At 42.4% G+C, this 24749-nt stretch overlaps 1 protein-coding gene across 7 annotated transcripts; it reads right to left on the reverse strand.

Annotated features, from left to right (window-relative positions):
* Positions 1 to 6941: 6941 nt before the first annotated feature.
* On the reverse strand, positions 6942 to 24275 carry NFYA (nuclear transcription factor Y subunit alpha). 7 transcript variants are annotated; one of them, XM_056845366.1, is made up of 10 exons: positions 24171 to 24275; positions 20691 to 20807; positions 19543 to 19626; positions 17167 to 17313; positions 14892 to 15023; positions 13733 to 13838; positions 12941 to 13107; positions 12134 to 12307; positions 10385 to 10486; positions 6942 to 7052 (listed from the first exon to the last, which is right to left on the reverse strand). In XM_056845366.1, exons 2-10 carry the CDS (start codon positions 20763 to 20765, stop codon positions 6999 to 7001), a joined length of 1041 nt encoding a protein of 346 aa, XP_056701344.1. In that variant the 5' UTR covers positions 20766 to 20807; positions 24171 to 24275; the 3' UTR covers positions 6942 to 6998. The 7 variants fall into 7 exon arrangements, with proteins under 7 accessions (XP_056701344.1, XP_056701346.1, XP_056701342.1 ...); XM_056845368.1 differs by having other exon boundaries at positions 12941 to 13089; positions 19543 to 19629; XM_056845364.1 differs by having other exon boundaries at positions 19543 to 19629.
* Positions 24276 to 24749: the final 474 nt, after the last annotated feature.

A 24749-nucleotide genomic window follows, 5' to 3' on the forward strand; every position in this document is an offset into this window, starting at 1 on the left:
TTTTTTCTTGACATTTTTTCCTTACGTGTTTAATTTGCTTTGGCTTGTCACTGTCATGTAAAGAGTGTCACATTTGTTTTCGTTTCAAGATCCTGACTACTATGCTTGGCCAGAGTTCCACATCTGATTGCATGCAACTAGCCTCCATTGATGGCTGGTGATCTCAAATGAGGATGTATCAAATTATGCAACCAGCTGGTAAACTGAAGCAAGTGCCCATCTGAATGACATGTAGTACTTTTGTGCACATAAAGCTTGTTTCCGCTCATGGATCCACTGCAATTGGATCCAAGAGCTGATGTGTGAAGACCTTCGTTTATTCTGGTTAAGGCAGTGGAACTTACATTGCTGAGTGGGCTTCCTCAAAGGTCACAAGGCACCTGGAGAGGGATGCAGTTCTGGGCAGGGCAAGTGGAACCTTTGCTTATCATTCCTAGACCAGGGTGGATTGAATGCCCCTGACAGAGGATGCTTACTGGTCTGTCTTTGATTTGGGGAGCTCGCTATACTCTCCTTGCCCTATCACTGCAGAGATCCTCTTTATTCATATTCTAATGTCAAGGTTGGGGGTTGCAACACAATCCTCACACATGCCAGCAGGTTCTTTGCCCACAGCTGCATGCAAAAATCTCACATGCTTATTTGTGGGTCACTTGGCTTGTGTTCAGCAGGGCAGAAACAGAGTTCAAGAAGCTTGAGAAATATTGGTCTGAGGAATGGCGGCCAATCTTTTACTTGAATTCTAGTGACTAATTGAATGAAGGACATCCTTGCTCTAAAGGATGTGTTTCAGAACTTTGCTGCAGGAGGAGGAAACAAAGATTGTTATACAGGTAGACAGTAATGAGGTTTACTGTGTCTGTTCCCCCCCCCCCCACAGAATGGATGATGTTGTAAAATAAAATGAGCTGCAATGTAAAGAATGGTTGCTCTTCTGTAAAGTGCCTTGTTAATGTGCAAATCAAGTCATAATTTATGCAGTGAGGATTTACTGAAAGTTTGCTGTTACTCCAATTTTTCAGAAGGTGAAAGATAGTAGCCTTTTGCAGAGGTTCTGAGCAGTGAATGTGTGTGTATGTTAGGGATGTGCATTCGGATATTTCCAGTCTGCATATATATCTGAAAAATACCTACTCAGTATTTTTCCAGATATATTCAAGTATCCAGAGATATATTCAGGTTTCCCAGAATACCAGTAATCAGGTCCTGAAACAATCAAGAAATGTTTGAGGAAGGCATTTTAAGACCAAGGCCTGTTTTCCTGACGTTTTACAGGTTTCCCGGGCAACAGGAGGGAGGCAGCACTCCCAGGCAATGGGATCAGACATGGGGAGCACTAGAACTGCCTGCCTAATCATGATGATGCTCTCACAACTCTTCTTGGCTCTCTGAGCATGGGCAAGGAGGATAAAAAGCAGCCCTGCAGCTTGACTCCATTTCAGGCCCCCAAGGCAGTGAAGCTGAGGTCAGGTGGGCTTGCAAGGGAATCCCCCTCACGACTCACAGGTCCCCACTTGTTTTACTAAGGAGTGCTACCTAATGTAAAGCAGGAGACTTGCTTGAAGCTTGGTTTTGTAAACTCAGAAAGCTGTGTGCGCTCTTTCAGTATCACAGATTGATCCAAGAAAAAGATATTGTGCATTTTTTTCCATTTGAACTAACTCCAAGACAATAATTAGAGACAGATCTTTCCATTTGATAAAAAATACTGTATAAAGCAACATCACAATGTATCAGAGTAAGCTGCAGTTTAGATAGGCCTGTACATTCAAGACCAGTCTTTCCAACTTTGAAAGCTAAGAATACTTTTTACAAACTTTAAAATCAATCTATATTTTATTGGTTTGTGGGATGACAAATCACAAAGGCAATAACAGGTCATGATCTATAAAATTGATAGATTTCTATTTATCAGGCTGCATTTGGAACCCTTCACAAGTCAGGAACGTGATTAATGGCAAGGTCATTTACTAGGCTCCTAAAAGTATTAGATGCTATATCAAACAAGTATGGACACTGCAACTCTCAATCAATACCAAGCTTTGATAGATCTCTGTGTTTTAAAGAATGGAGAGGGAGAGATTAATGGAACTTTCCTCCTGATATCAGAACAGCTACTAAGCTCAGACAATGAACAATAAAGCTAAAGGAATTAGTCACATTGACACTCCATGTCAGAATTCTGTGGTACAGCCCTTGATGGATCATACACTGCAGACTGCGTGTGGAATTTTCATATTTCAGCTCTGTTCCCATTCAAAATCTTCCTGCTCTCAGAATTGTTGTCCTTGATATGACAGTTTTCCTATATATGAATTTTTAAATATGGGGAACAGACATGCACCCCCCACCCCCATCTGAAGTGAAGAATTTCACCAACAGATTCAGCTTGACTGGAAAAATCCATCACGTGGCTTGGAAACAAAAGGCAATTGCCTTTCCCCAAACAGGCTTGACAGCTTACAGCAAACATGCACTTCAACATTATGGGCAATTAAAATCCATCCCACGGGCAATATAAACAACTCACATGACTGAAAGGCTCTTGGGGGAACAGCCTTGCGCTTCATTTGAAAAATCAATAAGGGGACCTTCCTCAACTCCTCTGGCAATCCATTGATCATTCCATATTTAAAGGTGAGGTACGCCTGAACTCGGTACAGAACTCGACCCCCATCGGGGTTTTCATAGAGCTGCATACAGATGTTCATTAACAAGTGTTTCAGTGTTGAGAACGCCCTTTGAGCTCCTTTTAATGCCTGTATGACAGTAGCATTACCAGTGAATTGAAAACTGGAATGTGCTACAGCCACTGGTTGGCCACACCATCATGGTCACCGCTTTCCCCCCTATTCAGGAACAAAGGGAGGGGTCATGGCTCAGTGGTACAGCATCTGCTTGGCATGCAGAAGGTCCCAGGTTCAATCCTCGGCATCTCCAGTTAAAGGGACTAGGCAAGTAGGTGATGTGAAAGACCTCTGCCCGAAACCCTGGAGAAACTCTGCCCGCCTGAGTAGACAATACTTACTTTGATGGACCAGGGGTCTGATTCAGTATGAGGCAGCTTCATGTGTTCAACTGACAGCCGGTTGCCTGAGGAATGTGAAGTACTACCCCCATCTCAGACATTTGAGCAAGCAAGAGGTGATCACAGCAGTAGCCAGGGTCTAGGTGAGCAAGTGGGGAAAGAGAGCACCTGGCAAATGATTTCTTTCATTCACCTGCTGCTGCTGGGGATGAAAGCCACCTGCAGCCAATTGCATGGAATTGACCCCTCTTGGGCAGCCAGCTGTGGGGTGCCTTGCTCCCCAATAGGAGGGAAGACATGGTAGCAACAAAGCAGCCAGATTAACTTTTACCATTGTTTGGTTTGTTATAGCGCAGTTCCAGATGCACTTGAGCTCAAAGGGATCGCTGTTTCCATTTGTACCTGACAAAGGGTGCTTTGATTCTCAAAAGCTTATATCCCAAAAATCTTGTTGGCTTCAAAGGTACTACTGGACTCGAATCTAGCTGTTCTACTACAGACCAACACGGCAGCCCTCTATCTTTTTGTAGTGTGTGTATACCGCCTAAGTGTTGTATTATAACGATCCAAACAGCCCAACACATGGCATGAGAACAGGTGTGTGTGGATGCTGATCCTGCCCGTTCCACTAAGTACTGCTGCACCGAAAGGGTCAGGTTTTCATACCGCCATGTGGTTATAGCTTAGACCAGCAACAAAACAAAACAATCCTCAGACAGCCCTGCTATAGCATTTAGAGATTTTGACTTGCATACCGTAGCCTGGGTGATTTGGGAGCATATAGTTATGTATTAACCTTGATCATGCATCTCTAAAGTGAAGATTAAGCCTTCCTGAATTTGGTAAAAAGGAGACATCTTCAGTTTGCAGAGTAGTTCTAAGGAGGCATCAACCACCTATAAGTATTACATTGTTTTTCTTCCAGATTATCTGCAATTGCTGAGCGTTCCTGCAACTCCATGTGAACAGCGACAATTAGATTAAAAGCCAATGGCATATTTTATAAACGTTTTATTGGTTGGATAGTGTACACAGTACTTACAGTTGTATCTATTAAAGACAAAATACACTTCAAATGCAGCATAAAAAATTATAAACTTTTGAACTATATACAAACTTTGTCTTACATTACACAAATATCAATGCCTCCCATCCCCATTCACAAATCCACAAAATTAATTTTGTACATGCAAAACATTTGAAAAAGTTTAGCATCACTTGGGGACTGCAACTCCACCCCACAAGTGTCAACCCTCTTCTATTGGGCTCAATACTACATTGCTTTACACGTCAAAAGAATTTATACTTTCCTCAAACTTAATACAGCATTCCTCCTTACTCTACCTCCTATTAAATGGTCTGATTTTTCACTTCCAATCAATTTGCTTTTGGCATTGCTTCTGCTTTATGTTTCACTTGCAGCAAAACCTTTTGCAACATGTTGTAGTACAAGGCTCTCAATATGAACAACTATTCTGAAGTAAGGGTGACCTACACACATGAAGTTGAAGCTACTGGTCTAATAGATTCTATCAGGACATGTACACCATTACAGAAAAACCTAACTATAGAAATCTTCTACAGACCAAAAATTAAAGAGATATCTATGTGTAGACTATGCATAGACATCACAAAGACCAATTTTGTTGTTTAAATGTGGGGAAGGGTAGCGATGGTTAAGACTTTTTGAAATTGCAGTCGTTATATTTTACAAATACACAAAGAATTAGGAGAACCTTGATTCCCTTAACTTCCCAATTTGCAGAGACAATCTGACAGATGAAAGGGGGAAATGGAGAAACAACTTTAATCCAGACTATAAAGTATTCCCCCCTCCATGCCCACAACTATCTCAGAATGTACCAATGCTCTTAATATTTACAGCAATGCTGAAGAACAATCATACCAAACAAAGCATTCAGTGTTCTTTCACTAAGACAGTTTACTTAATTGCCAAATTGGATATTATTGTGAAACCAGCAAATAGAAATGGTAGGCACGTGAAGTAGTCAGCTAAAAATGCCACAGTGGAAGCCCAAGACACAGGGGAAACCAATAATGAAAAGGAATGAACAGAAAGATTTAAAACAAAACAATTTAGAAACATGCAACCTGCAGGGAGGTTTATAAATGCACAGGAGCATGAAAAAAGATTTTTTAAAAAATGTTAATTTGCTTCCAAAAACATAAGCTAGGTCATGAAGTCACTAAAAACTGAGCACCACCCAACCTCTGCTCAATACACAAAAAGCAAAAACCAGTTGTTCCAAGGCTTGGTAGGGAAAAGCTCACCATTAAGAAATGAAACTGAAGCATTAATAAACTGAGGCTGAAGGAATATCAGTTCTTGATGGCCGTTTTCACTGGCTAGAGAGCATAGTTAGCTGGCCTGAAAATCTCTAATTCCAATAAGTCCTTACCTCTGAATTCTATTTTCCATTTTAAGCAATGAAAATGAAGGCTTATGGAGGGTGCCTTCCTCTAAACGAAGACCAATGTCCACTTTGTATCTCGTTACCTTCAAACAATGAAATCTGCTCCAATGCCATCTCAGCCTTCCCATATAACTTGGTAGTCAATGACTAAACCCCTTTCCCCCCTCGCATCTCAACTGCTTTCACTTCACAGTTCACCTCTCATCTTTCTGTGATGGCCTGACTCCAGTTCTACAAAACTATCAATCCTGGCGAGCAATGCAGGCTTAACATATGACTCTAAATATATAAGAACAAAACACAGTGCCAGATGAACCACAAAACACTAGCCAAGTATAGGTAATGACAAGGGGAGAAGTCGGGTTTGTGTGTGGAGAAGCAGTTGCATGATGCTTGCCAGAAAGGACCTCAATCTAGCTCCCAAAACTGAACTATCAATTGAGAAAACAGCATTCTCATACCCCTTAACATAACTAATTACCAGACAGTCATAACCTACCTAGCGCAGCCATTAAAAAATCATAATGGAAAATGAAGGCTGCAGAATTGTTAAGTGCCAGATTTACAAAGAACATTACATAAAAAGCTTGAAAGGACTGCCCATACTAGCTCTCTAGTACTAAGCAGGATATAAGAAGTTACAGTTTGGTTAGGGCAATGGCGCAGGTGTCTCACCTGATCTTGGAGAAGTAACGGCATCAACAACACAGCCAGTTTGAGCATCTGAGAATAATCACTGCCTGCATTTCAGAAGAGCATGTCAGTCATCCATAAATGACTGAAACAGGATTTCAGCTCACACATATTGCCAGTTTCAACCCCTGCCAGATTTTCTCTACACCCCCAGTTCTTGGGTCACAGTCCGACCCCCCGCCACAACATGCATACATCACTTCAAGTCTTATTACTTTCCCAATACTTTGAAAGAACAGATTTTGTCTTAGACAGATCACTGACGAGAATTTATGTATGATAATACTTCAAGAAAAACTTTCAGTGTCTTATCAAAGCTCCACCAGAGTTCCATTGGAGATGCTGCTGCTACAGGGTGTTGCCAGCAAATATGAAGTCCAAGGCTGTGCGGTGGGACCGAGAAGACTACATGGAGGAAACAAAGGTGTAGGCCTCTCAGCTATAGCTTCTCCCAATATCAGTCATGTGATTGAAGAGCCATGGCTTCCAAATGGCTTAAAAGCTAGCCCTATTTCAACATGCCAGTTATTGCTGAGGCAGTGGCAGTTTCAAGCTGGGCCACTGTTATTATCAAGGATGTTAAAGGCCTAGAGAGTGAAACTTTCAGCTCCTTGATCTGACCTGGAAAGGTATATACCCAAAGTCAATAGGTGTTTCCATTTGCTGGGGCCCTGGCAGTTAAAATTCTAAAACAAACCATTATTGAGATTGAGGAATTTGTTCTGAAGAAGAGAAAAGGGTGTGCATATGGCGATTTTCCCATTTGTAAGTTTTGTCTGATAGGTAGGGTAGGAAACAGGAGATACACTATTTGTCCAGGTGCTTCGTTCTATAGCTGACTGTTAAGACACTCTAATCATCTGTGTCATTGCTTCTTCATTTGCTTGGGTTGGATCCTGTACAGAAAAAGAAAAATATAGTTTTGTAACTTACAGTCTTCTTCGGATCATCTATTTTAAACACTAACTATAAGATCCTGAAGGTAAATGCACAACTATTCTGAAACAGCAATTGCTATTTATTGACAGTTCTGGAGGTTAAATCTTGGATGAGTGTTTTTCCCCCCTCTTTCTGCTCAAACTTTGTAAACTAATAATCAAGTTCTGCGCTAAGAAAACTCAAATTATGTGCTCCGAACAGAGAGGTCTTGAAGAGCCCGTGTTCTGCTTCCAGCATAAAAGATAGGCAGCCCTCCTCATAATGCTTCAGAGTGTTGATGCAGAAACAGATTGAATTATAGTTCACACTAATGGTCACTTCTTGCTCACAGATGTGAAAGGTGTAACTAAAAATTATGTCAGCAGCTTCCTCCCCAGCTGATTTAGTGCTGTAGCACTGAACCAGATGAGGAAGAAAACACACCACAAGGAAAAAGTACCAGCTACGTTGAGGAGTTTGTGCTACATATGCTAGCTTTGCAATGTGCTTCTCATGCAGTTCTGCAACACAAATCGGCACATCATGTATGTGGAATGGAGGTGTCAATAATGCCAAAAGCAGCATTTCTGACAGTTCATTAACGGTCAGATAAGAGTGCCCTGCGTCTCTTAAATACCTTCAGTAGTAATTAATCCAAACTGTTTTCCCCCTCAGAAAAAAGTCTGGGTGGGCTGATGACACAGACACCTCTCAGGCCAGCCCAAGAGGGCTTAAGAGTTGCACAGCAAAATTCTGATGGCAATGTCAGCAGCATTGCTTCCACAGCATACCTTAAGGAACACCTACTTTCCTATGAACCTATCCAACTACTGTGTGTGTGTGTTTTGTTGAATTGTTTTTATTGTTTTATTTGCAAGCATTTTAAAATCTGTTGAAATGTTTTTGACTGTTCACCACTTTAGGGATGTTAAACTGGATGGAACCATAAAGATGCAAGAGATCAGTAAGGTAGCTACTTTGGCATGGACTGCCCTACGCACTTAGGACAAGATGATGCTTATTTTGACTGATGCTGTCAAAACAGCTTATGGGTATTATCGGATTCCATACTTTTGTTAGATCAGGTAAGAGTAGTGACAAAGAACACATTTTGTCAGTGTAGTTCTGTATAGAAATTATCTGTCCTCCTGAGTTCCATGGACCTGGCCACACTGATGCTTCTGTAGCCTTGAGGCTAGACTACTATCAACACAGTCTAAGGTGAGTTGCCCTTGAAGACTAAATGGAAGCTACAACTGGTGAAGAATGCAGTGTCTTACCTGTTGGCTACTGTGCGCAACATGGAACAACTACATCAGCTACCAATATGTTTTTGGTACAATTTAAGATGCTTATTTTGACCTTTAAAGTCCTACACAAACCAGGGCCAGCTTATTTGAACAACTATCTTTTCCACTGTGAGCCTGGATGCCATCTAACATCCTCTCAGAATGTGTTCCTAACCCAGGCCCTCCCTTTGTAAAATATACTGTTATATTGTCATATTATATGCTTTGTATGTTGTGAGCCGCCCTGAGCCCTGTTTTGGTGGGGAAAGGGTGGGATAAAATCTAATAAAATAAACAAACAAATAAAATTTCAGTTGTCTGCTGGTGGTGATTTTGGCATTACAAAACGCTATCACTGAAAAGGTGCAGAAGTGTAAGACTTGCCTTTCTAGGCAGGCATTTGGCAGCTAATCTGTAAAAATTGTGTTATTTTGAGTGCAAGTTATATGGCTGTTCTTTTACTGCCTGTTTGGTTTTAATTGTTCAGTGCCCGTGGGTTAGTTTTTTTGTAAGCTACTCTGGTTGGTGGGGAAGGTGGCATATAAATATTTAAATAACAACCTAGAAGATCCTATAATTAGTAGGGAAACTAGAAGGACCCACCCATTAGGGCCTTCAGCATGGGAAGGGGCTATGACTCAGTGGTAGAGCATCTGCTTGGCATGCAGTAGGTCCCAGGTGCAATTCCCAGCATCTCCAGTTAAAGGAACCAGGCAAGTAGGTGATGTGAAAGACCTCTGCCTGAGACCCTGGAGAGCCGCTGCCGATCTGAGTAGACAATACTGACTTTGATGGACCAAGGGTCTGACTCAGTATAAGGCAGCTTTGTGTGGGTTCATGTGTACATGGGGGAGAAGGCACGGGCTCCCAGATATGAAAAACGTTTGTAAAATATTAAAACACAGGAGCAGGAAAATATCCAGAAAAGCCCAACAACCACTGAGCATGCTCACTGTCATTCAAGGCAACACAGAATGTTGGGGGAATGTCAGTTTTTAGAAAATGGGGGGAAGAGAGAACTGGTCTGCTCAAGCACCCTGGCACCAGATAACATCCTATAACAGATCAAAGCAGCCTAGAAATCACTCACCTCCCCCCTCAAATCCATGATGCTATAAACTTTTAAGCCCTCTAACCACTCTGAAGTGAAAAGGGACAGGGATCAATCTGAATAAATATGCTTCCTTAAACCAAGTTCACTGCTGTTCTTAAAAGTTTATAGCACTTTAAGAAGGAGGGGGGAAAGGGAGAGATGAAATAAGGGTTAGGGGATGCACGCCATGAAGCACACTTTCTCAAATCGCCCCCCCCCCCCGCCCAGCTCCCTACAGCAGAAAGGTAAAAATATGACAACACTCCCTCCTGCATTGTACTGCTCAGGTTCAGGGCTAGAAGCGCAGCTTCTCAGCCCCAGGCTGACTGTCAGGGTAACTGTGTTGTACCATTACACTGCTGAAGATAAGGGTAGATGAGCAGGAAACTGCTCATTAAATCCCAGAGTTCAACTGTATCACGCTATTGCATTACAGAGGGAAATGTAATAATCCTGACCCACCACCACCTCCAGCAATTCCTCACAGGCTCCCATCTTGAATTCCTTATACTTAAATAAGTGTTATTAATAGATAGGAAGCTTGGATTGCAGAAGAGCTGTAAACCTGTCCCATTAGGCAGGGCTTTCCAATGGTTTTTTGAGGGCTAAATAAACACAAATACCTAATATTTTCAAAGTTCAGAGTCGACAGCTTTCCATAGTTTCAGGACATAGTTCTTTCCTGTGTCAATCTAGTCCTACATTCTTCGGTATTTAAGAAACGTACAATAGAGTCAACTATGACATCACCCAGGAATAATGAGCAGGCTGCTGACAAACTGTATCCTGAACTTTTTTTTTTGCTTTCCCAACACTTGTGTTCCTTGCCCTTATGTTAATTGCTGTGAACTAGCCAGAAGTAAATTTGAAACGTGTGAATATAACCATCAACTAAACAAAAAAATGAATAAATAAAAGTTTTGCTTACCTGCATGTGAGGGCTATCCTTTTCTTTCGGTGAGAAAAAACGTCCACCTTCTCCCCGCTTCCTTGCCATGGCATGACGATGGCGGGACTCATGCAGATATTTCTACAAACAGGACCATACAATTGAAAGAATGGAAGTGATCCTGTAAGTCTTGAATGTTAATATGGAACACCCCATTTTACCGCAGTTACAAGCAGACAGCAGGTGCAAATAACTGTCCCACATGAGGAATAACCGAAGGACAGGCCTGGAGGCCATGAGGTTGCCAGGAACAGTGAAAGAGGATATAGTGTGGGGGAAGAGGACAGAGAGGAAAATAAAATACCCCCACAAGTCCTTGCAGGTTCCCCCACTGAGCAACTGGGCCAGCCCAGCAGCTGAACCCTGGACAAATGAGCCATAGTTTTCCTGGGGAGAGGCTGCCAGGGGCTGGGAAGGAGAGAAGGAAGCAGAAAAAGGGGGGGAGACTATAGGGGCTTTCAGGAAAGGGAAATAATAGTGGGGGAAGGGAAAAGAAAATGCCCCCTGCAAGAGGAGTGCCACAAGATATGAAGGGAAAGGGTGTAAGATATTAACAGAGATTTTAAGCAGAGATGTATTGACTGAGCTGGGAGTGGGTAGACAGGAAAAGAACACAAAGAAATTTTACAAAAAATTCCGGGGGCTGGAAAGAACAAGGCTAATTATTTGCATCCCTAAATTTCTTCTGCTGACAGATTGCTGCATCCAGCTTCCAACTTTCAGATGTTCACTAAAAAGATAAAACTACCTTAGGGATACTGCTCCTAAGCGGAGGTGGTTCTGGTTTCTAATTGGAGTGTAGGCAAGCACTCTCACTGTGCGAGCAGAGAGTTTATTTTATTTATCTACAATTTATCTAGCTTATTTATTTTATCTATTTTAGATATTATTGTTATTTCTTGTTATCCTTTTAATTTTAAGCATTTTATCATGATGAACGTAGTGATGGCAAGGAAGTGGGAGAAGAAAGGCAGGGAACTGTGGGCCTTTTGTTCTCTTAATTGAGCTCTGTTGTTCCTGACAGGCAGTTAACAGCCTTGATTTGACCATCAGCCAGGTAGTCAGGCTTATCCTGAGCTGTGTTACCGGTATTTTCATAAGCTTTTGTTTCTAATATTCAATATTCAAAGGAAGCCTTTCCTTCTCGCTCTTATTCTGCCTTGAGAAATAAGTTTGCTTATTCTTGTTTACTCATTAACTTCCTACTAAATTCTCACTGCTCCTAAGCCTCACATATCAAATGGCTAGAAATAACTGGACTCTGAATAACACATATTTAAGGGTCCTCTCCCCTACCATGCTAAGAAGCCTTAAGTAACAGCTTGCTACCAGGAATTACCATACTAAAATAATGCTTTACAGGCTCTGACCGCTGGTCCTTTAACTTCTCATAACATAGCCATTAGAAGGATTAAAAGATGGAAGCTATCTGTGAACATCTGCAAAATTTGAACCAGTATTTATTAAAAACAGGTAACCAAAACTTGCAATGGCATTCCAAATGGTCCCTCACTAGTGCCTCATTCAGCAGTATTAACGTTTCCCATCCTTGTTGGAAATGCCATGTGCTTTGTATTTGTTTCTTTATTACACTGGTAGGTCAGAGATAGCCTATAATTAATTATCCTTTATAGTTCCAGTGGATGAGTTAACTATTATAAACAGGTGGTTGTGATGACACACATACATCTTATTCTGCTTGTCAAGTATATTGGATTGTAACCTCACCCTTCGCTCTTTAGGGATTTTCCCTTCTGCTTCCAGCTTGGCCCTTGCTTGCCGCCTCTTTAGAATCCGGTGGTACTGTTTAGCATTCACATACAGCGGTTCCTCTTCAAGCATCTCTGCTCCAGGCAAAGGTATCCTCTGGATAGCTGGCACAGATCCAGTCCCTGGCACCATCTGTATCAAGGCAAGGAAACTGTGCTGTTACATGAATGCATTTAAGCTGCGTATACAAAGAGCAATTTTTAAACAGATCTAGTTCCTAGAAATTAAACCATTAAGTCATAGAATGGAAGGGACCACCAGGGTCATCTAGTCCAACCCCCTGCCCAATGCAGGAAATTAACAACTACCTCCCCCGCACATCCCCAGTGACCCCAACCCTCCTCCCACCATGCAGGATCCCACAATCAAAGCACTCCTGACAGATGGGCATCCAGCCTCTGCTTATAGACCTCCAAAGATGGGGACTCCACCACCCTCCGAGGCAGTGCATTCCAAGTCTACAGAAAAAGTCTTGGAGTTAAGAGTCTCTTCAAACTCTACAATAAAAACTTGGCACAAAATCACACCAGTCTGAGCATTTGCCATACTAATTTAATACAATACCAATTACAAATTACAACAAACACAACAGATGGCTTTGATTGACTGTCAAAGAAAGACCGTTTATATGTAAATAAATAAGTTTGTTAAACACATACACTGAAACCTATGAACAAACTGGGACTCACTCAGAAGACTGAACAAGTAATGATTTATTCTGTAAATAAAACCTGGGGTAGGGTACAAAAAAAATCCAGTACTCACCATCACCATTCCACCTGAATTGACCACATTTCCAGCAACAGGCAGTGTCACAGTTACCGTCCCTTGTCCACTGCTGGTTGTGTTGGTGTTGGCTCCAGTCTGAACTATCTGGGCTCCTGCCAAACTGGCTGCTGGGATGGTGATCATGCCTGTAACAGGGACTGTAACTTTAACAAACAAAAACAAAACAAAAAAACATACACAAAAGATGATGGGAACATAATTAGTCCCACTTCAGATTTTATTCACTCTACCCTGAAATACACTTAGGGATAAAAGAGATTTGTTTGTATGAATAACTGGATTCACAACTAACATTCTGGGAGGGCAACCCCAACTTTGCAGTAATTCAGCAGTCTCAGGATTTTTTTTTTACCCAGGAATGACTTAACCTGGCTCACCAGCTGAAGCTGATGGAAGGAACTCCTTGCCACTGTTGCCCACCTACTTATCCAACAGCAAGCCTGGGTCAACATATGACTGACAGGTGACATGCACACACACGCATCTCACGTAATGCAAGCCTTTGGCTTTACCAGAAAACCTAGAACTCCCCGTTTTAAAAAGAAAAAGGCTGTGGTATTTCAAGAAAGTGGCACTTGTGAGAAGCCACATAAATGCCACATAAATCAACATAAATATCACTGCACCAAAAAGCTACAAAAATAGCCACATGAATTTATGAATTTAAATTGCTTTGGTATCTAGAGGCAAAAATCAGACAACACATATTGTTTTGAAAATGGTAAATACTATTTTGACATCTCACTCCATGGCATGCAGAATTCCTACCTTGTTGAAGAATTGTTCCATCAGCATTAACTGGTTGATAGACAATTGTCTGGCCCTCAGCTGTCTGCGCCACCTGCTGACCTTGAACAGCAATTTGCGGCTGGGTCTGAGGAGCACAAAAACATCCCATCAGACAAAATGCAAAGCAATACAAGATTATAATACCTTGCAATTTTCTAATGTTCTGGGAACAACTTTTTAAAAAGTACTCACATTTCCTGATTAGGAGTGCTCAGACCAGCACTACCGCGCATTTCATTTTACTTTAGGCCCTTAATGCCCTAAGTAAAATCTTTGTGCTTTCTAAGGACATATTTTCATCTCTCAGAAATGGGGATCCCAGTATCTTAATTTTTTGTTTCCTTAAAAATTGCAGTTTTGCATACTTGCACCCATACACAGCTCATGCATTAGGTGCTTTGATGAGCACAAAGCTGACAAGGGAGGAGTAGGTGTAGGAGCCTTAGACACAAGATGACAAAGAAGCTAGAACAGATAAAATTCAGTAGGTGTTTATGATAACTGAGTATACTGGAGCTATAACAAACTGGCCAGAGGATGTCAAGTAGCAGCTGGGTGATGGTTTGCTGTCTCTGGCTGTGTTGATTCTGAATTTGTATAGCTTGTCCATTCTTTATCTGAATAGGTCATATAAATCATACAACATTTGTACCACCAGCGCTTGTTTTTGGGTGATATACAATTCTCTCATATATCCCTTCAAGTGGAGTGTAACAGACAACATGATGCAGCATGTCAGGGGCACCTCCTCACAAGAGTACTGGTCGATCAAAAACAGAAGCAGTGATCTGGATGCATTTCTAAACATACTTCAGTAAATTGCAAGGATCTATCCATTAAAAAACAACAACAAACTGAACCCAAATTTCAGCAAACTCGAATGAATTTAATGGGAGGTGGGAGAATTATGACTGTTGTGTTAGATAGTATTATACTTCCTCAGTAGGAAGATTATAGTACAGATAAATATTGTATGATATACAAACGAATTAGATAAACTGAATATTCTCCCCCATATGCGTATGTACCAAATCATAGAAGTTAATTATTTCCCCCAGATGAAGACCAAACCTTTCAAAAAATGTATGTATAAATCCAATTGCTTTCACAACTTTTCTCTTCCTTTTCACTCTTTTACCTGTGTCTGGCCAGCGGTAACTGCAGTTTGGGGCTGCTGGATGATGATTTGCTGTGTCTGGCCCTGCTGACCTTGAACTTGCACAGCTTGGCCACCCTGAATCTGAATCTGACCAGGCTGGACCAACTGAATCTGTGGGGGGGAAAAATTAACCAGCTATCACACAAAACCGCTAAATAATATTGGCATTATCTACCAGTGGTTCCCAAAGTGGGCAGTACAACCCCCTGGGGGTGGTGGGATTACCTAGGGGGGCACTAAGAGGCAAGGGGCAGCAGGGAGTGCTAGAGGTGGGCCCCTTCAATTGTGTTGTTGGATAGGGTAGGGGGCGCTGGGGTTGAGTTTGTGGAACCAAGGAGGCAGTGGCCCAAAAAGTTTGGGAACCACTGATCTAAACTATTCTCAGATAATCTCAACCATCAGCTGCAAAATAAACCAAACCTGTTTTTTCCTCTTATGAAGCCAAAGCAAAAGACATTATCTATATTCAATTACTGAAGCAAGGTGAAGACAACAGCTAAGAAAAGCCATAACCAAGATAATTTAATTTCTAAGCAAGCAGAATAGAAGACCGAAGCGTGCTTTAAAAGTTACTTCTACCTGGAACTTGGAAGACATTGATTTTGATGCCTGGGGTACTCCCAGTATTCTTAGATGAAGCAAATTGATTGCAGACTTCTGTCTCTGCCTATGGGAAGTGCCCACTAAAACCCTGTTTAGAAACTTCTGTAGCCATGTTTCAAACCATCACAAAAGGGAAGGATTGGAGTTGTAAGTCCTTTTGATTCACTCCTGTCATTTGCACCAAAGTCTTCCTCCACTGTGCCCCTTGATGCAGCTATTTAGACACTGCCACTTTGTTGGCACCAAAATTGGCCTTGGTGCCATTTTCTGAGCTGTCTTAATATGTGTTGTGGCTTCACATGGCAGCTAGAGCCTCCCCTGGCTTGGTCTGGCTGGTTGCAGGGGGTAAGGCCTGCTTTCCTTGTGATTTGGGTAGAACAGCTTTCACAGCCCGATCCAATAACACCGTAGCCTCCAAGGCCATCGCAACAGAGTTTGCAGCCGACATCACTTTGGCTGGGAGGAACTAGACAAACCATTACCAGTGATAAAAAAGGGAAGGATTTTGATTTTTGGTTTTCTAAATGGGAGGAAGGTCAGAATGAAATGTAGGCTAGAAAAGAAGGGTGTTTGCAATCAGAGGCTCTGAAATGAATTTTTACTCTGGGTTTTCTCCTCACTCAGTATTAAGGCATGAAATAAAACGGAGGGACTTGGAAAGCATGTGCTGTAAGGCAGAAGTCTCCAATCACTTTCTGCCCCTCTAGGAACACTGGAAGTAGCCCAAGCATCAAATCATATTCTCCTGTTTCAGGGGAGAAACGCCGGTTGATTTAGGTTTGAATAGCTGTTCTTCCCCCTATATTCAAAGGGTCGTTCAATATAATTCAGTTTCCACTTTCATTTTTAACATGGTAAAATTTGTAATAGATTTTTACCTATCCATTTTGCATGACAAAAATTTATCTTCAATGTATTTCTACAGGTAAGAGCTGAGATTTTTGGAACCCAATTTCTACAGGGTAAAGTACACTTCCCCCTGACCTGGATAGCTCAGACTAGCCTGATCTCGTCAGATCTCAGAAGCTAAGCAGGGTCAACCCTGGCTACTATTTGGTTGGAAAACCTTCAAGGAATATCAGGGTTGTAATGTGAAGGAAGGCAATGGCAAACCACTGCCAAATGTCTCTTGCCTTGAAAATGCTACAGGGGTCGCCATACGTCAGCTGTGACACTTCAGATTTCACCACACAGGGGTGCTTTCAGAGTACTGTTCATGATGCAAAAATGGATATGTTACCCTGTGATGACTCTACAGTATCAAATGTTACTCTGTAAATACCCTAAGATGAAGTCTGAGAGGTCCTATTATGTAACTTCTAAGGTGTCTGCATTTGGTTAACAAAAATATGTCAAGGCCACTTATAAGCCAATATGCTACTATTCTATGCTACGCCATATTTATGAAGAAGCACTGTATCAGACCACATGTAACTGTCTTACGGAATATTCCAGCAGAACACAGATGACTCTTAAAAGGGGCTAGAAAAATTCATTAACCATTGGTCTATCAACAAAATAGTTAAGAATAGAATTTCTGCATTCAACAGCACCAGATTACTGGAACATCAGATGCTGGAAACAAACACCAGCCACTATGCCATGCTGGCTTATCTGTCAATCTGTACTTCATGGAGTTGGGCATACTGACCTGTTGCAGTCCTTGGGATCCTGAAACTGGAACTTGCATAATGGTCTGACCTTGACTCCCCGGTACAGCCTGCACCATGATTGGCTGACCAGTTGATGTGATCAACTGACCTCCACTCACTTGTACCATTAATGGCTGACCCTGCACCTAAGGACAGGAAGGAAAAACAACACAATGAAATAGAAATCCAATAAGCTGTGTATCAGGTATCAACTACACTGATACACTACCTATAGATAAGTTCAAATATGTAGGTATGTCAAAATATAACAGTACAGGTAAAGAAGATCATGCATCAGCCTTAACTCAGATGTATTTGCTTCTCAGAACTTCCCAGTTTGCCCTACCATCTACACAAAATGCCAGCTATAAGAAAAAGAAACCCACCACTGGTTCTACCTGGATAAAATATGGAGCAAAAAGGTAAGTACAACTAGAGTCCTAAAAACCTGTAAATAATTCACAGTTCACATAAAGCTTAGTAACCTTCCACGGCTGATCCACACCCCCTGCGCTTATACCATCTTTGGGGCTTATTTCTCTGCTCGCCCAGGTACAACTGGATGTTACGTCCTGGTGGTACCATTGGAAATTTTTGTCCTTTAGTTAATAGATTTTATAGGGCTGTTTTTAAATCTGTTTATTTTAGATGTTTTTATCTGGTTTTATTGTATTCTATAATCTTATGAGCTGCCCTGAGCCTGGCCTTTGGCTGGGGAGGGTGGGGTAGAAGTGTAATAAAATAAATAAAAATAAATAAGTTGTTAAACACTACAGAGCCCCTTAAGAGTAGTATCTTCAGACTAACAAATCAAAGACTTTTAAGTGCCACCTTCCAACCTTCTACGCACCCCTTTTCAACTAAGGAGTCTGCGAAACTGGAAGCAGAAGTGAAAGAAGTATTTAAGCTGGAGAAGGCAAGCTACATGCTTGGAGCCATGATTTGCATATCAGTACAGAATTCACAGTTAGCAACATGCCTTGTATCGGAGAACTGATGGTAGACAAACCACAGCTAACCAGCTGAAGTTTCAAGGCGGTTCATGTAATAGTCATGGTGTAGGTAACTGAGATCTAAACATGTGGTGCTTTCTAGATCCTTTCAAATACTGAACGTTGCATAAACACCTCTGCCTTTTTTTTTCTTCCCACGTGAGCTTAAGCCTCCAAAATGGCTACATATTTAAAAAATAAAGCTTAGATATTCACAATTTTGACAAGAGAGGGGGTGGGAGCATGCAGATGTACTGCTTACCCACACATGCCAGCTGTACAAGAAAAGCTATGGCCCACTGGCCTGACACAAGGACTGTTTTCAAGAATAGAAGGATTTTGCCCTATGCATGGCAAGGTAGATTTGATTTAGAAAATTCATGAGAAATTCAAAGCAGAAGAACAGAGTTTTTAAAAAAATGAAATATGAGAGACAGCTGTCAAAATCTACTTCTCCAACAGCGAGTTCTTCCTTTTTTAGAGTCTGAAAGAAGACAGTAGACAGTAATGTTTTCCATGGTGCTTAGCACAGAAAGAAAGAGAGCTGAAGAAGAGCTCAGTGTTAACTCTAGATTAAGAGAACATAATACAAGAAAGTCTTTTTTGGTGTAGACTCACTGGATATTAATTCATTACGTTCAGGACTATTGACCTTTACTTGAGAAACAGAGGCCAATTTAGCAAGCGACCCCGCCCCCCAAGCAAAATAAACCATCATAAAGCCCTTGGTAATCTGAAGAGATAAAGGTTAACCACATAATTCATAACATTCACCACTGAAAAAATAAAAATGCCTCAAACAGTCCTGGCACATCTTAAAAATGAGATGATGTTCACAATGACAATCATTTCACAAGAGCACAAATCAGGGTTTGAAACATCCCTTCCCAATGGATTAAAGTTCTTTTAAAAATCTAATATTTTTTCTGAGAAATGTAATACAAATAACACCATATAGATTGCTTTAGTAAGATTTTTAAAAGTCCTTGGCTTCTTTAAATAAAGTCTGATTGGGATGGGGGAACCAAGCATGCACCACATGTCATTGTTTAGGATTTCCTTCACAAAAAGAGGCTGTACTGTACAATGTTTTCTCTTTCCTTGGTTCCTATTCAAAATAAGGATCTTCCTGTTTACAACAACAGAAATTTCATGGAACGGCATGCAGTTCGTGGAACACTGCATGCAGATCAGCTCCAACCATTCTGTTAATGGTACTATTACCCATCTACAGTTAGCATAAGCCATAGCAGTCACAGAGCATTAAAAATGCCACTACTCTTCTGTTCCTATTTCAAGCCCCGGTGCAAACACAGCATCAGACATGAGGTGATGGGGTGGATTCATGCAGTGCTCACACAGATGCAACAGATAGATCACCACTACCTGGAGGGTCTGGACTTGCTGGCCTGAGGCAGATGCCACCTGAGCCTCAGTCTGCAACTGGACAGCAGTGACACCACCCTGCTGCTGGGAACAGGAACAGGAAGAGCTTGAAACTTTGCAGGAGGGCAGGAAAAGCTCAAAACAAGAAACATCCTGACTACTGTCAGAAGAACAGACTCTACTTGCCCCTTCTTGATGTGATAACCACTAGAGCTTGACTTGAGCTATATTTACCGATTAAAGAGAGATGCCCCCATACTAAAATTTGGAAACTTAACATTTGTAGGTTTTGCTAAGAACACAAATAAATAAATAGCCAATTAGAAACCAATGAATTCTGAAGAACAAATATAAATATCCTCTAATAACATGGTACCTAAATCAGTACAGCCTTAATAGTGTGCTATTAGGACTCCTCTCAGAAATAAAACCACACCAATCTAAGAAAACAGAGGTAGGATAAGGCAAAAAAAGGGAAATAAAGTAGCACCAACCAGCTCATAACCACTCACTCGAATCTACATTATGAATATGTATACTGCTACACAGATTCTCACTGAACTGACCATTTTGCTCATCTGAACAAGCTAAACATTCTTTCCTAGTTCAGCAAACTAGATCTAAGGGAGTCTCTGTACTACTACACAAGAAATACCACAGCAGTCTATGGTACATGAAGTGTGATTGATATCATGCCTCGCCTGCACCACAACTGCCTGCTCCAAAGACCGAACTATACAGAAAACCAAAGAATTGAAGAAATGGTCTTAAGGTTACCTATCTGCATATGTTATAAGATCAATCCTTCTGCTTTCTAGGCATTCCAGGATATCTTTTTTCCAACTACCCCACATTCTCATAAAACATATCAGCGTACACATTGCTGAAGAAAATTAAAACCAAATTTGCAAGAACAGGCGGGACAGAAGCAACACAGAAAAAACAAATTTGACAGTCAAAATGTTTTGCAATTGTGTATTATGGCATAGGCTCAGTCTAAGACTTATAGAGGATTTCTATCAGTCAGGCAAAGTAAGGTCTAGGTAAAATCACAACAAGTAAAGCAGCATCTATGCTCATTGGCCTCCAAAACTGAAGAGAATAACCAAAGCCTTGAGTTCACCCTCACAAGTCATTTCCCACACCTGTTGCTGAATCTGTCCAGCTTGTACAACTATCTGTTCCGTCGAGCTGTTGCTGTTTGCTGTGTACTGCTCCATGTTTTTTTTCAGTCTTCTATACAACGAGCTTCAACTGCAATCCTAGAAAGGAAAAAGAGATTATTCCTAAAATTGATCAAAAGCTTCAAGAAAAGTGAGAACAGTCCATTCTTCTATTTAGGATACCTTAACAAAAAAGCCATCCAGCCTTCCAATTATCTCATTATTAAAAGAATATTTAATAAACTTTAAACAAAATACATATTGAAAATATTTTGTAGCATTCAATATTTATATTGCTAGGACTGTGGAAATGTATTCTGGAGGTGCAACCTTCATCTTTAATATATTAACTGTGGAAACTGCTGCAGTGTGGCTCCTACCTATTTTACTTGGGTCATAATACCAGAAACTCACACCACACCTCACATGGCAGGAGCCCACAATGCAGCTTTCTCAAGGGCAGAACTACTCTTCCCAAAATTGAGCCAATGCTGGTGCAGGAAGAAGCCACATCATGGACTCAACTACACATGAGGCCTTCTGGGGGACCTTGGGCCAGTCAGTTCTCTCTCAGAACTCTCTCAGCCCCACCTACCCCACAAGGTGTCTGTTGTAGGGAGAGGAAGGGAGAGTGTTTGTAAGCTGCTCTGAGACTCCTTAAAGGTAGATAAATCAGGGTATAAAAACCAACTCTTCTTCTTATTCAACCAAGGCACTGCAATGGCTCCCATGTCATACAGGTAGTGTCAGAATGAGAGCTTATTGCTTCTGTGCCAATTTTCTTCCTCTGTACTATCCCTCCGAAAAACTCCCATGCCATTTTAATCATGTACATGCCATTCTTTCTACCTCTCTTTCCACAGCTGCTATCTGGACATGCAGGTTAAGGAAACTGTAAGGAAGGTAATGAAGCTATGATGGTAAAAGGGGATTGCAGAATTCTGCTTCATGACACTTCACAGATCTTTATTTAGTTGGAAAGACTAAACTCTGCTGTGCTATCTCTTAGTGTCAACTACTGTAGTTAAAAGGGACCAAAACATGTCTAAAGCAGAAAACTCAGTCTCCTTAACAGTCGAATTCTCAGACGGCAGGTTAAGGTCTCTTAAAGATCCAACAGAGACCGGGGGGGGGCAGTTATCATGCGCACTTGTTTTCAAGGTTGACCAGAAGTTTCTGGAAGTAGAATTGCTTTCAGCAACATTCCTCAAGTGCAAGAAAGTGGTGTGTAACCTCCTAATGTTGGGGATTGTGAATGAGACAAAAGGAAGCCAGGCATAAAGAGAGCAGGAGCAGTGATTGCCAGGATCAATAAGGCAGCATTCCAAATAGTTGATAAAATACTACCTATGCCACTGCCCCTTTTCTGCCATCATTTCCAAGCCTGACTGAATATGCACACATCAAGTTTAAATGAAGGTACAAAAGTATTCTGGGTAGTGCCTTCACAACAATGGGGCCCCTCCCTCCACAACTCGCCCATGCCTGAGCTTCTTCTGGAAGAAATGCACATTTTTTAAGCTGGATTTTCAGTATATGAAAACAAACTTGGTTAATCGTCCTAACAAGGCAGCTAACAAATTAAAACATACATTATAAAAACACTATTAAATACATTACAACAATTAAAAACCAAGCTAAAATATGTACAGAGGCATAAAAACAACAATTAAAACCTTTGGTGAGGAAGGCATGATCACTGAGAAAAAAATCAAACGAAACAAAAATAGTCTTCACCTGCTGGTGGAAATGGCAAGGGGACAGATGAATCATCCTGGTGGGGGAGAGAGTTCCAGAGTTTGGATGCCATGTTTGAGAAGGCCCTCTCATGGATTGCCACTTGCCTAATCTGAGGAGGGGGGTGTTACCTGAAGCAGAGCCTCAAAAGATGACTGTAATGGTTGCATGGGTTCACAGGGGAGTATGCAGTCCTTCACTTATGTTAGTCCCAGACCATATAAGGCTTTAAAGGTCAACACCAGTACCTTAAATTGTGCCTGGAAACAAATTGGGAGTCCTATGGCCCACTCCAGTGAATATCCTGGCTGCAACATTCTGTATCAATTGAAGTTTCTGAATGCTTATCAAGAGCAGCCCTATGTAGAGCACATTACAGTAATCTAAACTTGATGTTACCGGGGCTTGCAGAACCATGGCCAGGTTTCTCCCACCCAGGAATGCCACAGAGGGCTGACCAGTCGAAGCTGGTTAAAAGGCACTCCTGGCCACAGCAGCCCACCTTTGTATCTTGAGAGGGAGAAGCACCCAGGAAAGGCCAGTAGCCAACCGTTTCCTATTTCCCAGTGATACACTGCTTGAAATTAAAACATTAGACTCTGGCAGTCCCTTAAAGACTAATGAATTTACTGCAACATAAGACTTCACAAGCCAGATCCCACTTTGTCAGATGTGGGTGGTTTTCAGTAGGACCATTTACACATGGGAGATTTTACCTTGGATTTGTCACTCTTTAGATGCACATTTTCCCCATCCGAATTCTCAGTACTCTGTATGGGGGCTTGTTGCGGAGTTCTGAGAATTTGGATGGGGAAAATGTGCATCAAGAGAGCGGCAAATCCAAGGCAAAACCTCCCACGCATAAATGGCCTATGCTGAAGTCATGGAAGAAACATTCCAAGGAGAAAGACCACATTAAAAAGACAAGCCTTTGCCGGAGAAACAGGACTCACTAAGGGCACTCAACTCTACGGTATTCAGTGACCGTCCACGGTTTCTACGCTTCCCTGAAAGGCAGTCCAAGCATACCTGACCCCGCTGGGCAGTGGTGGCCATTGGCAAGGTGACGAACCCCTAACTGAGCAAGAGTCCAGCAGCACCTTAAAGACTAACAAAAGTATTTTCTGCCAGGGTATGAGCTTTCTCGTGAGTCACAGCTCACTTCTTCAGATACAGCTAGAATGTGAATCCATCTGTCTTTAAGTAGAGGAGAGTGAATTCAGACAAGCATTAGTATGTAAATGTGAACAGTATGTAAATGTGAATAGCAGGCGTGATGGGATGAGGTGAGCATAACCGCCTCAGTCTGGAGGAAGCCGGCCACTCCTTCCCCCCCCCCAACGAGAAGCCATCCCCATGAGGGAACTTTACTACAGGGAGCGGCCCGTAGGCCTCCCCATTCCCCCTGACGGCAGCTTCGCCCCCATCCGCTCAGCGGGGTCTGCGAAGGGCACCTCTCGCGCTCCCCCGAAGCTTCTCGGAGGGGCCTCGGGGCCACCGTACCAGGCAGCCTTGCCAGTCCTCACCCCCCACCCCGGGGCCACCCCGCGCGCCAGCCGGCCACCCCATCGCCACGCCAAGTCCGGGCGCTCCACGGGCCACAGCCGCTCGCTGCCCCAGCGCTCGCCCAGCCCCGCGCGCGGCCTTCTGACTGGCCACTCGGCCCCGCCAATCCCGGCTCTTGGGCCGGCGCTCGGGGGCTCCATATTGGCTGCTCGCACTCACCGTGCCTTGCTCCCCCGGTTCGGGTCCCGCTCTGATTGGCTCCGCCACCGGTCCCCGAAACCCAATCAGCGCCTCTACTCAGCCGCCGCGCAAAATGGCGCCCAACCCCCGACGCCCAACAAAGAGAAGACGAGGAGGCCACTGCGCAGGCGCCGCACAGGAGCTCCTCCCGCCGAAGCTTGCGCTTGTTTGGAACTCTGTGCGCATGCGTTCGGCTTTGTGTTTTTTTTTTATAACTCCCGTGCATACTAAGCAGCCCTTTACTATCTTTTCATCCCTTTTCACTTGAGGTGACTGCTCTACGCATGTGCAGCCGAGGACAATTTTTAATGCTTTTTTTCCTATGGTAATTCATAGCCGCTGCGTATCGCCCGCGAATACGCTGTGCTGATGCTATAGAGCTTTACGCCTAGAAGGTCGTATGCGGTGGCTGCCATTTTGGTCTTTGCATTTGGGAGAGAATAGGGCAGGTATCAGGCATAGAAATGGAGCACCTAGGAAAAGTGAAGAGTCGAGGCTAAGCAAAAGCTTTGCCTTCGTACATTCTGGGTGGGAGGTCGTGTTTCTCCACGGCGCCTT

This window comes from Euleptes europaea, chromosome 2, assembly GCF_029931775.1.
Source record: "Euleptes europaea isolate rEulEur1 chromosome 2, rEulEur1.hap1, whole genome shotgun sequence".
Taxonomy (NCBI): Eukaryota; Metazoa; Chordata; class Lepidosauria; order Squamata; family Sphaerodactylidae; genus Euleptes; species Euleptes europaea.